This window comes from Brachycentrus maculatus, unplaced genomic scaffold (assembly GCF_059751285.1).
Source record: "Brachycentrus maculatus isolate JH-2025_06_01 unplaced genomic scaffold, ASM5975128v1 h1tg001430l, whole genome shotgun sequence".
NCBI classification, from domain to species: domain Eukaryota; kingdom Metazoa; phylum Arthropoda; class Insecta; order Trichoptera; family Brachycentridae; genus Brachycentrus; species Brachycentrus maculatus.
Genome location: NW_028282076.1, coordinates 18,075 through 32,381, shown reverse-complemented (window position 1 = coordinate 32,381; position 14,307 = coordinate 18,075). Strand labels below are relative to the sequence as shown.

At 39.5% G+C, this 14,307-nt stretch overlaps 1 protein-coding gene across 1 annotated transcript; it reads left to right on the top strand.

Moving 5' to 3' along the window:
* The first annotated feature begins 6,007 nt into the window (after window positions 1–6,007).
* Window positions 6,008–8,875, top strand: LOC148299007 (kinesin-like protein KIF12). The gene is given in 4 exon segments (XM_088276458.1): window positions 6,008–6,028; window positions 7,642–7,768; window positions 7,804–8,624; window positions 8,627–8,875. Coding segments are annotated over 4 exon segments (1,218 nt in total).
* Window positions 8,876–14,307: the final 5,432 nt, after the last annotated feature.

Genomic DNA, 14,307 nt, shown 5'->3' with positions numbered 1-14,307 from the left:
TCCCAACCCCAACCCCAACCCCAACCCCAACCCCCAACCCCAACCCCAACCCCAACCCCAACCCCAACCCCACCCAACCCCTAAGTTTCTCTCATGAATTACATTTAAGTTCACTCCGGTATATAATTTGCATATTAAGTTATTCTGCTATCAACAGAGATTATTACGATATATTAAATAATAACTGCCACCGTTTCGAGATGCACAAACTGGAAAGGATCCTCACTTATCATCATAGCCAAAAACAATCGCTTCGTCTCGCATTCTGCAGAATACATTCAACCGCCCTATAGAATAAATTATAATGGCTGCACAAAGAATTATTCAGTCCCAAATACATAAATTTTGTCAATAACAGCAGCAATCTCGCCCACAGCAGCGGGGATCAGTAACTATCCAATAAGCATCTCTATTTCCAGTATGTTGCCGCAGTACTAGATCGTAAAGAGCAAGTGCTCCTTCGCTGGGAGAACAGCCTTGAGCGCAAGCAACACTAGCTAAACTAGCAGGTGTTCTAGAGATAAATAGTGTAAAAGGTGCAATTGCTCTCAGAAGCCAAGGCCATCGAGATCAGGCTGGTTCAAATGATGCAGCTCAGTGTCACGAACCATAGTACGAAGAACAACAATTTTCTGGAGGAGTACGAGCTCTTGAGCCAATAAGTCAAGATTGTATGCAATCATTTGACCTAAGAAATGATGCAATAATTCAGAGTACTCTATGACTAAATCGACGAAGAACGCAACATGCTCAGAAATAAAATCAGCCAGTATGAGGAGCTATCGGCATATTAGAAGTATCTCAATGAACTACATGATGCCCTCTAGCATAAAAATGAGGATAGCCAAGTATCCATCACCTTGAAATAGCCTGAACACTAGGAGGCCGCAAGAAGGCAGAGGAGCAAAGTGAAGGGTGAAGGAGCCATCTATTAATCATCCAAAAAGAGACATAAGTATCTATTCTCTCACGCTATAGAATATTTAATAACTCGAACAATTTCCAGCAGAAATAGTCATAGAAAGGGGCATTCATCCACAATGAAACATTTTCCGAAAATGCTTTGTTTTTATAAAACTAAATTGAAAATTCACCTCAAAGCAAAAGTAATTCCGACCAACTCTCCAATCAGAAAAATCATCAAGATTATTACAGATAGTCGAGTTATATTATGAATGGAGATGAAGAGCCCAACAAGCCATATGCCGAGCATCAAATAGCGAAGGTTAACTCGTTCAGTCGGGACAAAAAAGCCTCCGTTCATCCCCAAAGTTCCGTCTATCCTTAAAGTTCTGCTCATCCTTAAAGTTCTGCATACCCTTAAAGTTCTGTTCATCCTCAAACTTCCTCAAAAGCTGTACAGTTTTCTGGAGATATTTAATCTCCTGCAGCAAAGCACTTAAAACTCAAAAACTAGCAGCACATATTAAAATATTTAAAATTATGGCTAAAATATTCAATGCACAAAAATGAAGTTTCGACGAAAAAGAAACTATTTTCTCTATGCTTTTGGAGAGCAAATACTATCTTCGACGAAGAAATTCCAACAAAATTCATCAAAAACATCCAGCATATGGAAAATTTATGGGAAAAGAAAAGTTAAATGCTTCTTCGCATTCACTCGCTCTCCTTCTCGGATTTATCTCTGAAGAGGAGAAAGTATGCTGAAATGTTTTTATAGTTCGAGTTTAAAAAGAATCATAGGCGGCAAATGCAGAGAGTCCTGACTTCCATACTACGAAACAGAAACCGAAAGGAAAGGCTGTTTTTCGTCTATTACTTCGTTAAATTTTATAAAAATGCCTTGACTAGCCCTCAGGCGTTGAGCCAGAGGTATCGAAAGGAAGCCAGGATCTTGTAATCCCACGTTATATCATCCTCTTGTAGCAACATTCTAGCCGAGCAAAGGATAGCCGAGCCTTTCTCAAAAATCAATAAAGTATCCAAATAAAACAGCTTTAAGAAATCAGTCACCCCATCGAAACAGAAGTCATCTTCGAGCAAATATTTAAAAGGTGCTGATAAAATAACTCAATCCCAAAAACAAATAATGGTTTTGCAGTCTGAAGCAAGCAAATAGAGTGGGCCAAATAGCAACGCAAAAAAATAAGGCAAAAACAAATCCTCTTCAACTTTTCTTCAATAGAAAAAGGAATAGTTAATGAGCGAAGAGATTAAGAAGCTGAAGGAGTACATTAATGAGAAAGAAAGAATATAAAGATTGCTGGCCACACAATGCGTGAAGATGGAAGCTATGATAAAAATGACGACAACGCTATCAGATATGAAGTTCCGGCTTGAGCATTAATTCTTCTGCGTGGTGAAAGAGAAGAGCTACGAGAATAGGATTGAAACGCTTTCTACACAAGTTTCATCACTTGAGTTCCGACTCGAACTTACGTTCACGAAGTGCCGGCTCGGATTAGCAAACAATAACAACAAATTATCAAGCCTTTAAAATCTGCTGGGATTAGCCAATTTGTGATGATCTCAACTATTATTATTCATGGCTCTTTTGATCAATTCTTTTATTTAATCTTTGGAATGTGGTTTGTAATTTTTTTAAATGGAGCCTGTAGGAGCTGGGAAGGGAAAGTAATATACTATCAACGATGATAAAGGACCCAATTAAGTCCTATTCAGATCAAAGCAGGGTGTTTTTATTTGCTCAGCATACGACACTGCTGAGACTCCCAAGAAGAAGATATTTGGTCAATCATCGTTTATGCTCCAAGCCCAAAAATCCAGCCTTGTATTCACGGCCTCGGAAAGTCATCTGCTTGTCTATGACTTGAAGGAAGAATCGATAGTTTTCGAAGGAGACTTCAACTATATTTATTCTATGACTCTTTCCCCTGGCTAAAGATACTTGCAGGTGCTTGACAAGATAAACGTGAATGAAGGAAAAACCCTACTCTTCTCCCTCCCTTCGATGAAACAAGTAAACGAGTTCAAATAGAACCAAAGCACAGGCTACTTTAACAAAGAGGCGTATCCCCTTACTCGGTTCACGGCCGACGACTGCCAGTATTTTCGATACAACGCCAAATTCATGGAGATCTACGACGCTTCTCATGAAAAAATTAGAGAGTTTCCTACAGGACCCATCTAATTTTTCGAAGTCTCTAAAATTAGCAAAGAAAACGACTATCTCTTGGTCTGCGTCTACCTAGATAAAAAATAAAATTCGGGGGTCTGCGAGATATTTTCTCATTAGAGCGACGAGCCCTTTTATCGCAAGGTCATTAAAAAAGCGGAAGAAGTCAAGATCAAGTTCAGTCCGACCTCCAACTCATTTCTAATGGAACTGCAGACTTACTTCGATCCGACAGGCAAATCATATTACGGGGAGTGCGGAATCTTTTTATTCAATGACACTCTTCGAAAGATTTCAACGATTAAGACCGAAAAAGGACCTGTCCACGATTTCTCGTGGCATAAAGACGGCGAGAAGTTTATCATCATCAGCGGCTTCATGCCTGCCACTGCCTGCCTCGTTTCTCGGAGCAACCAACTGCTTTTCGATTTCGGGAAGAAACACCGAAACATCATCTGCTGGGGAAACTTGGGTCGATTTGTCTGTCTCGCGGGATTTGGAAACCTGAACGGCTAGATGGAAATGTGGGATTTGGAGACACTCAAGCAAGTTGGATTTTGCAAATCGAACTCCGCCTCCTATTGTTCGTGGTCTCTGGACGACCGCAAGATCATGACCAACATCGTGACTCCTCGCCTAAGAGTCGACAACAACTTCAACATTTTCGCTTACACTGGAACTAGACTGAACAAGATGAGCTTTGACTAAACTGAACTGTATTAAACTTGTTGGGTGAAGGTTCCTTATACCCCTGAAAATCCCCCAAGAGGATTGAGTCAGGGCAGAAAAGTTTAAGTGGAGCCTAAGAAGGATGAAGCAAAGTTTAAATCTTTCGCAAATTCTTTGAACTTGGGCGGAAACCTGATCGGCTAAAAGCCAGATCCAACCAAGTCGAAATTGGCCCCTGGGCAACACCCCGAAGATGCCACTACCAAGAAAAGGAGAAAGCGAAAAGCTAAATAACCAAACGAGCTGGAGCCATCATCCTGATAAAAGAAACTATAAACAAATTGGCTTAAATAAGCTATCAATATACCTATTTATGATGTATGCTGTATTTGACTTCAGCATTTATTGATGCATATATCCAAACTGTATCTGCTTGACCCATTCCACGGATTGAGGAATTTAATTTCAGAGTTATTCAACCCTCAAATCCATACAGATGATGTAATGAGTAAAATCCGGTTATTAATCTAGAAAACAGACAGAAGTGTCAATCAATTGGTAGATATAGAATAATTTAATGCAATATACCACACCACAACTTCTCCTTTAACTTTAATAGCAAATTTCTAAATATCCCTCGAACATTCCCCCAAAACGATAAATAAACAATAATTAAAATCGTCTCATAGTGTGGATACAATTTGAATCGAATTTAATAATCAAAATGAGCATATTCTATCTGATAGGCAAAAGTGATTGCTGTATACCATGCGCGTAAACATAAAAACTGCCAATAATGCTACATTTATCAATAATAACACAAATTTAGTTATGGAATTTAATTAAAGCCAAGGATAAATAAAGCTATATCCTTTGCCAAATAATTGGATTGGAATGCTGGATGTATTGTTTTGATATTCTTTTTCATCATGAGCATCTTAATAATTTGCCAATTTTAATTATGAATCATAACTGCATGGGATTTATTTACCAGCCCAAAGGTCATATATTAGAGGGAAGTTAAAGTTAACCTGCTCATTGAGCCCATTGACACATGAAGGTCGTACATCTGAATGAGGTCAAAAATTGAACAGCCAAATCGAGACATTTCGAAATAAATATATAGACTATTGTTGGAGGACTTCAGAGAGTGCATGCTTCAGATGAAAATGCCTCCTATTTAATTAGACGCAGTAAGAAGTAAAGGATTGGATAAATAGAATCCTTAGTACTCATGCTGAAATTTGTAGGTTAAATAAATTTTAAATGTTCTCATTAACATACATATCTATAAATATTTATAAATTTTGATGAAGCTCCTTGCAATACTTTCAGTATTCGCTTTGGCTGCCTCGACTGAGGCGCTTACTGTGGCTCACTATATCAATTTAATATATATCATTAATTAATTTGTAACTATGGCATGATTATGGTGATCATAATTTAATTATGCAATTTGATTCAAGTATCAGATGATTCATATGTAATATAATTATAGTCAATTCGAGCGGAAGTCAAATGAAAGGGAAATCACATAGGCATCAAGAATCTTACTTTAATTAGTTCCTCGATATGGAGGGCACTGCTGTCCTCAGGAAGCAGCATAAGTCGAAAAAATATAGCAACGACCCAATTCGCATAAACTCCAAGAAACTCCCATCCGATTTTTTCAGGCCCTACACAAGGGAAAATGACACAATTTCTGCTACTTTTGCGAAGGAATTCGAGAAGAAGTCGGGGATGAAAACCCCCTGCTTTGGCTAGAGCCAAAGATAATCGCATTCTCTCTCCTTGATCCCAAAGGATCGAAAAATTTATGATGCTTTGGATCGAATTGTCACTCTGCCTGTTGAGGGCATTTTTTAACGACCCTTGCTAACACAAAAGCAGAGCCTCAGGGCAAACAACTGCCCTCTGAACGATAAGGATATCATTAAGACTTAGTAAAATGTCCCAAAGCTCGATAGGACGGAACAGTACTCCGCTCGGCAACCTCGCTCCAGCCAGCACAAAACAATTTATAATGCAAATAACTTCTTTTGCAAGGACAGTCAAAGAACTACGGCTATTAGGGATTCGCATCGGCCGACTGAACGCCAAAGAATAAAGTACCACAACAAGAGACTCACACTCAATGATGAGTTAAAATTCGATGTGATTCCAAAGACCGATTAAGTAGATAACAGAAATAAGCTGAGCATCCTTAAAATATTCAACGACAAACTCGAAAGCAACTATAAAATGGGGCCACCGAATGTTCCTGTGAGTGGTGACATGAACACCAAAACTGGTTTACACTCAAAATTTGAAGTGGTGGGGAATATAAAGTACTTGTAAAGAAATAGTTCAAATAATTTAAATAAACTGCCTTCATTGTCAAGGGGCTCTTGATAAGTTCCCTCCTCATTTTCGCCTCTCGTCATTTTTCTTCAGTTGGATCCTCTCACTAATTCTGTTCCTTATCGATTGTAAACTCTCTTTGCACATACTATTCATAGAAATTCATATATTAAACATGATTTATCTTCAGTAGAGGCATTCGAAATTCATATAAGATTAAGATAATCGAATGAATTCATATTATTACTCAAAGTGCAATGGAGGTTGCTCCTATAATTACACAAAGAGATTAGAGTAATTTTATGCAATGATATTTTCAATAAGGGTATATTCAATAGATTCAATGGAATGCTATTAATCTGATCATTGCTTTTGCTTGTTCAGTCTAACGAAACTACTTATCGTTTGTCTGCAAATGGGGCAGCTTTGGACTCGGCTAACCTCCATGGATTGAGCACATTACTGGCACAGGCACATATGATTGCAAGGCTTAATGATAGTGCTGCTCATCTACGTGTAGCATATGATGCACTGTTGCTCATCTGATTCACCTCCCCCTCCGTAAATGTCATCCAGCTGATAAGTTTGCGAATTCTGAGGGTTTAAGAAGACCTCAACAACAACCTTCCAATGTTTATTGCTCCTCAAGTAAGCGAGGCTGTATTCGGAAACCTCTTTACTGAAACCATTCTCTATTTTGATCATTATTCCGAGATTAACCAAACTTGAAAGCTGCTATTTAGATAGAGGAACCAACTCGGAGTAATGTTTCTTCTACCCTCCCTCCAGCTGCCTTTCTATTTGTACGAGGCTTTCAATTTGGCGTGCGATATTCGAATGGCTATCACATGAAATTTGTTTGACTCCAATGTTCAAGGTTAATAGAGCTGGGCCATTTGACTTTGAATCATACTAAAATTGGATAGCAATTCCTGTTGCTTACGCTTTCTGCGAATATGCGATGTAGTACAATAGAGATGGACGGCTTGTAGAGATAGATACTCCGCGTTATTTCAGAGTAGTTCATAGTTTGGGTTTCATGCTTCCTAAAGGAAGAGCTTGAGGAACTTGAAACCAGTGGGGCTTGTATGATTTCGTGGTTGGAATACTGGCCTCGAATTCCCTGCATTTTTTGCTGATACTCCTGCATGAATTTTGGGTCGAACTATGTGTTTTGAGAGTTCTGATTGCCCATTGCAGCTTATAATGCAAATACAAATTATATGCCATTGCGATCAATCGACAAGGAATGATGAATAATTCGAGAATTCAATGATGAGACCAACATCCATATAGAATCCTTGCTCATGATTATATCAACATAAAGTACATAATTTTCTGTCAATAGTTTTGTTATGAAGAACATTGGAACAATATTATTAAGTTTATTATCGTATTTGTGTTGCCGTATTTAAATATTCCGAATAATGCAGAAGAGCCACAGCACAAAGGCAGCAGCTCGCACCAAGAGCGTGAAATAGACTCTAAATAACTCACCCAAACACCCAAAGTAGGAAGAAGCATCATAGGAATAGCCGAGCATTCCTCAAAACATAGAAAGATCAACCAAGTCAGAGAACGTAAGAGTCGTTATTCGAATCCGGCCCATGAATGAACTGGAAATTTAAAGAGCAGATGTGAATTGCTTAAATGTGAAGGGGCCCGTTTTACAAATTAATCACAAGTAGTTTTACACTAAAATAGATCCGTTCATAAGTAATACGAATTCAATGAGGTCTTGGATTTGAAGCAGTCTCAGAAGGACTGCTACCAAAAATGTCAAGTCAACGAACTCATTGACGCGGCTATCGACGGCTATAGTGCCACTGTGTTCGCGTACGGGCAAACAGGATCAGGGAAGACCTACACGATGGCCGGCAAGGACGACTTATTCACGAAGGAAATCTATAAATCCGATTAGAGGTAGGGAATCATACCCAGAGCCATTCAGTAGCTGTGGAAGAAGATCAAAGGGCACCAAAATAAGTATTCGATTAAAGCCAGCTACACCGAGATTTATAATTAACAAATAAAGGATCTTCTAAATCTGCAGTCTGGTGTGCTCCACTGCAGATGGAACCCCGCCAATGGCTTCTTCGTCGAAGACTTGATTGTCGTCGATTGCAGTGATATAGATGATATGATTTCGGTCCTGAATGAAGGCATGAAAAACAGAAGAAGTGGATCGCATGAAATGAATAAAGACTCGAGCAGGAGCCATTCTATAATGACTCTTTACATTATTACAGAGATTAAAACAGGGGGCGGAGCTCAAACTATGAAAAAATACGGTAAAATAGCCTTTGTTGATTTAGCAGGCAGCTAAAGGCTTAAGTAATCCAAATCCCAAGGGGAAATGATAAAGTAAACTGGCAATATCAATAAGTCCTTATTTACTCTAGGCAAGGTCATCAAAGGGCTGACTGACAAAAAAACAAAGAACCCCCACATTCCATACAGAGACTCCAAATTGACAATGCTACTCATGGACTCTCTCGGGTACGATTATGCTAATTTAGTGGCAATTCTAAAGCACTCATGATCGCTTGTGCGAGTCCCTCATAAACATATTTCGACGAGACTTTATCGACTTTGAACTATGCGGCAAGGACCATGAACATCCAAAACAAGCCAATCATTCAAATGGACCAGAAAGACCAGATTATATACGAAATTCAGCAATAAATTGACGAACTCAAAAAGTAAAACATCTACCTGAGGTAGCAATACCAAAGAGTGAACAAAGGGTTGCCCCTAAAAATCCCATAGCTCTCAAGGGGAGATATGATCAAAACTTCATTGAAATTATAGCACAGTTCAAACATTCAGCTCCCTCCTCTCGATAAAGGCGAGAGGACTGAATTTTCTTCAAGGTCTACAAACAAGAATGACACTGATAAAATCATAGTGGAGTACCAGCTCAAGTTCGAGCAACTGAAGAGACAAAACTAGGCGACTCGAAACCAAAAAGACCAATCCGAGTAGCTCTACAGAAAACTCATGGAAACCAACTCGTCCATCCAGAACAAACTCGAAAATTTATAGCAAATATTTCTCAACAAAAAGATCTCACAGAACTCGCAAGAATAAATTGTCACAAGCAGCCTTCTCACCGAAAACACGTAGCTCAAAAAAAAGTTGAGGGAAGTAGAAAAGGAAAAAATCGAAAGCGAACTCGAGAAATCCCATCATAATATGGAGGACATTCTCAGCCTTCAAAACTAAAACCAAATTTTGCAGAAGGAAATCGAAAAGCTTCAGGCGAGATAGAAGGAGTTATTGGCGCAGTTGAATAAGAAGAAATGAATCTATGATTAATGAAAACTAGACACAAACAATCAATCGCAGTTTTTAAGTATCTCGCGGATTTATTTAGCTATTTTCGGATCTGCTTACGGTCTCAAATATCGGCTGATATCTGAAACTCTTTTCATGTCCTTCATCAACTAGATTGAGGAAATGTCGAGATTTGGACTATTTATCTTTAAAGTATCGATATTAATGTTGCTGTGACGGTTACTATTTACTTCGGCTTAGTTTTTGATTTCAGAATGCATCTTCGAGAATATTTTCCTCTTCGAGGTGGCTCTGGAGTTGTTCATGGAGTTGTTGAGCGAGTTGTTGAGGGAATTGCTCGCTTTGCTGTTATTGTTCATATTGGCATTGACATCCTCGCTATAGTTACTGATGCGGTGGTTCATTTTAATTCCGCTCTTTTAATAAATGTTTCGAGGCTTCTGATCGAAGGAATCTTCATCAAGTTTGAAATTTTTAGTGTTAATGACCAAATCCCCTGGTGGGAACGGGTGGCCCAATGAAGGGCCTGTGTCTGCTTGATTACTGGATGCATTTTTACGTGTAGCATTATACAATAGTTCAAGGTTGCTCGAGGAGGCCTATGAGTAGGAGTGATTGGGCTGAATGAGTTTAGCTTTGCTATTATCCCTATTGTGTCGATCTTGGAGCCTCTGCTACTGCAAACTGCGCGTATTAGTCGAGGGAATGCTACTCTGCTGTTGATGAAGAATGTGATTGTTTCGATGTGAGAGCATTTCTTGATAGATTTGCAGCTACAGTTTGGTCATTTCGGTAAACTGGTACCCCTTGAAGAGGTCCTCGTCCTAGTTGCAGTGGGGGTACAAGAACAGAATATTCGAAGTTATCTTGAGAGCTTTTGCATATTATCCAGCGTTTTTTGCCAATCTCACCATCTTGCCGAGCTACTCCTGACAGAAGAGATCGTCCACACCATTTGTCTGGCTCAGGTAGTCGAGTTCTGAATAATGATACCAGATGTAATTCAGGATGAATGTATAGATTTGATCCATGTTGCAGAATATAGTGAGCTACATTTTTTTATCCTTGATGCTTGTCTAGATTTCGCTATTCGAAAAATTAATGATTTGAATCCTTTGGCCTTCTTAAAACAGAGACAAGTAGTCAATTAATGTTTACTTTTCGAACTGTTATTTCTTCTCTTAGCTTTCAGTCTTTCGGCTGAGGGAGTAAACCAGTTTGGAATAGAATACCCCTATTCTTGTATACTTGTCTACAATTTAAGCAGCCAAATGCTATTACTCATGACTATTAGTGTTGGCTGGATTGTTTGAGTGTAAAATTGCTTGGCTCTACTTGGAGGTTATACTTTTTTCTGAGTTTTTAGAGCTGGCAGCGAATGAGCTCAAGGATGATTGCCTGAATTACCCAAAGGGGATGAAGTTCAAAGTGACGCAAAGCCCCTTGTCAGACTTATCCGCAGACAGGTACCACTTATAGTCTAAGAACTTGAATATTTTTGTCTTCTTGTTAGTTATTTCCTTGACATTTTCGAGCTTCCATGACAGTTTAGCGTGGATCTTGGCTGCATTAGAAAAGTGTTACGTACAATTTTTTTGTGGACGACCGCACTCCTGAGGTACTTACAGATGGTTTGTGGCTCTTTGATCTGTTTGGATTTGCAGTCCATGATCAGCCTGTAGAGCATATGCTGGTTTTGGTATTGCGTCTGTCTCTCCTGCCGGATCACTATATCGAGCACTTAGTTGAGGATCTTCTCGTTGATGTCTCGGAACTTGGCGGGATTAATTTGGTAGATCGAGTAGAGATGATCGGACAAGTAGCTGATACCCTTGTTTAATAGTTTGAACCAGCTCTGAGAGTTGTTCATGTTCTTGAGTTTCTTATGGGATTCCTCGAGGAGGGTGAGACAGTTGTGGGAGGTGATGTTGTGGATGATGAGCTCGGTAATGAGCCGATCCTGAAAATGAGCCATTCCCAAATAATCCGAAGTGCGCAGAAGCTTGACCATAATGGTGCTGTCGTGAACATACTTGGATATGAATTGAATTTATTTGCTTTGTAGATACAGCAGGAGGATGCCGTAGGTTTATTTGGTGACCCATTATGGCATTGTCAAACATATCTATGGATTATGAGGATGTTACATCACCAGACTACTTTATCTGTTTGCTTTCAGTTTCTGGGGTGAGGAGCTCGGATGGTATTTGCACCTGCTCATTGTTTATTATCAACGTGATGGTGGCCGATTGCATTTTGAATGAGTATTGATTATATATTCATCAGCGAATAGTCATAAATATGATATAGCTATAAGGAATATTAAATGAGAAACTTGATGAGCGCGTTGTCTCTGAAGCACACTATATAATAACTGGTGTCTACGGTGTAATATAATCAACATTGACCGTTATCCCTCACTAGAAACCACTATTCCTTGTTTCATTAGCTTTGGACTTTGGTGCCTTGTCTCTTGAACATTATGTCGTAGTAGAGGCCCACAATCTGGTAGGTTGAGTACACGATGAGCACTAATACAATCAGGCTGACTATTACCACCACCACAATCCAATTCACGTACCCCGACAGTGACAACATCAAATAGGCCACACATATCAATGCTGAAATTATGATGAACTTTATATGCTGCTTCAGCTTGTCGCCTTCTCCATACCTATACAGCAGATAGTTGAAAGCAAACCACACAATTTATAGCAGGATTAAGAGTAAAGTGACCAGCGACTTTCCAATGGCGAACACAAAGATGAACGCCTGGCTGATCAGTAAAAAATAGTGAATGGCCTCCCTGATAGTGTAGTAGTGCTCCAAAACGTCGCTGTTGTAGGTCTGGAAGTAGTGGTAAATGATACCTGCAACCATCAAGAGTATTAGCACCAGAAACAGGATAGATAGGATGGTGCAGGTGGTCTTGAATGGAGAGCCAATAGGATTAGGGACGAAAGGCTGAATCAAATAGAGCAGTGCTGAGAAAACGATGTTTTGGAAAGTTATTTGGCCGAGCAAAATCAAAATTCGAGATATCTTTCGAATTTGAGGCCACTCCGGCAGCTTCTTATTCTTGAACACGCAGTAAGATACGATGGCTGCTATCCCGAACACGGCAAGAGTGATCAGTAAGAAGGATATGCTGCTCCCTGCATTTCTCACGAAGTTGCCGTCGGGGATAAGGGACTTTTCAGCCGGGTACTATTTGTAGTACTGGGGCATGGCCCCATACAGGAAGTTAGGGAACATCAGGACATGCATGAACCCAAATCCATTCAGAAAGTGATACATGCCTTGGCTATGCACCCTCACGAATTTGTACAGGTATACGGTTTGGATGAAATTGAGCAGATGCAAAATTATCGTATTCGATTACTCCGCAATGAAGTGTCCCTTTAATTTAGTGAAGAGGGAGTATACAAGTATCAATATGGCGAAGCATAGTCCCACGTACTGCAGCCCCTTTAAGGGATCATTCACATAGTCGTAAAGGATGAAATCAAAAAATGGTTTTGAAGAGAAGTAGCTGGAAATCTGAGAGGGATTGGAACTTGAGCTATTTAATAAGTCAGTTTAAATGAAATAGTTTGACAAAGGGCGTGGAGACCCAGGCAAAGTAACTCGGTAGTTCACTTAAGAGCCTGTTGAGGCCAAGACTACAGGCTCTTCTGATGCTGATAGGGCAGAAATTCTCACCCTAGGGAGCTATTATCTTTAATTTAGGAGGGTGGAAACTAAATAGAATTTTAAATCTATTGCTGAAAGGTTCAGGGATCGGTCGAATTTTGTATTGATTAGCATAATTCCAGAATCTGTGGGAAAGAAGCTTTGATCCACAATTGCGATAGAAGTCACATTAGGATTCGGATTAGTGTTATTATTTGTGCTATTATTTGTGCTATTATTTGTGTTATTATTTGTGCTATTGTTAGTATTATTATTTGTGTTATTATTTGTGTTATTGTTCGTGTTATTATTTGTGTTATTGTTCGTGTTATTGCTTGTGTTATTTGTTGTATTTGTTGTTGTATTTGTGGTATTTGGGGACTCATTCTTAATTTCGATGCATGTATTTTTCTGAGGTTCGAATCCCTGAGGGCATTCTTGTAGGCATTTACCTGCGTATTAATAACTAAAGAGCGATGAGCACTTGGTGCAGGAGTCTTGGCTCGAGCACGATGAGCAGTTTTTGAAGCAGTCAAAGCACTATAAATTGATCGGGTACGTGCTGTTGGGACACGATATCACACAATTTCCGGAGTACAACAAAAACGAGCTTTTGCATTGCAGGCATTTTTAGTTGACATCACACTTGCTACAGGAACTCGAACAACCTATGCATCTGCCTGCTATTAATTGAGACTCGCCGAAGCAGCTGAGGCAACTGGAGGTTGTGCTACCATTGCAAAGTTTGCAGGTTGGATTGCATTCAAAGCAAACCGAGTTCGATATGTAGTATCCTTAAATGCAATTAATGCACTCTGTTTTAGCTTTGCACTGATTACAAGGAGCCTCACAGTTCTCGCAAATATTTAGGCCTACATCTGATGATGATATGAATTGATTTGAGTTTTTGCACGCAATACAGTTCTCCGGGTGGTTACTACAACCTTCACATTCGGGGTGGCACTCCATGCATATGTCATGCCCATAGCTCGATGAATAGACCTTAATATTGCTAGTGGCACATGAGGTTGAGCAGTTTCTTGAGTTTGCTGTTACTGTCAAAGCATACATCGCTGAGGAACATTTCACACAGGTTTTTGCACCATTAAAACAGATATCGCACTCCAAAGAGCATCTCTGGCATTGAGATTTCTGAGTCGGGAATGTCAAATACTGCGATTGTAGGCATTGAGTGCACTCCCTGTTGGTTGGACCAGTGCAGATCGCACATT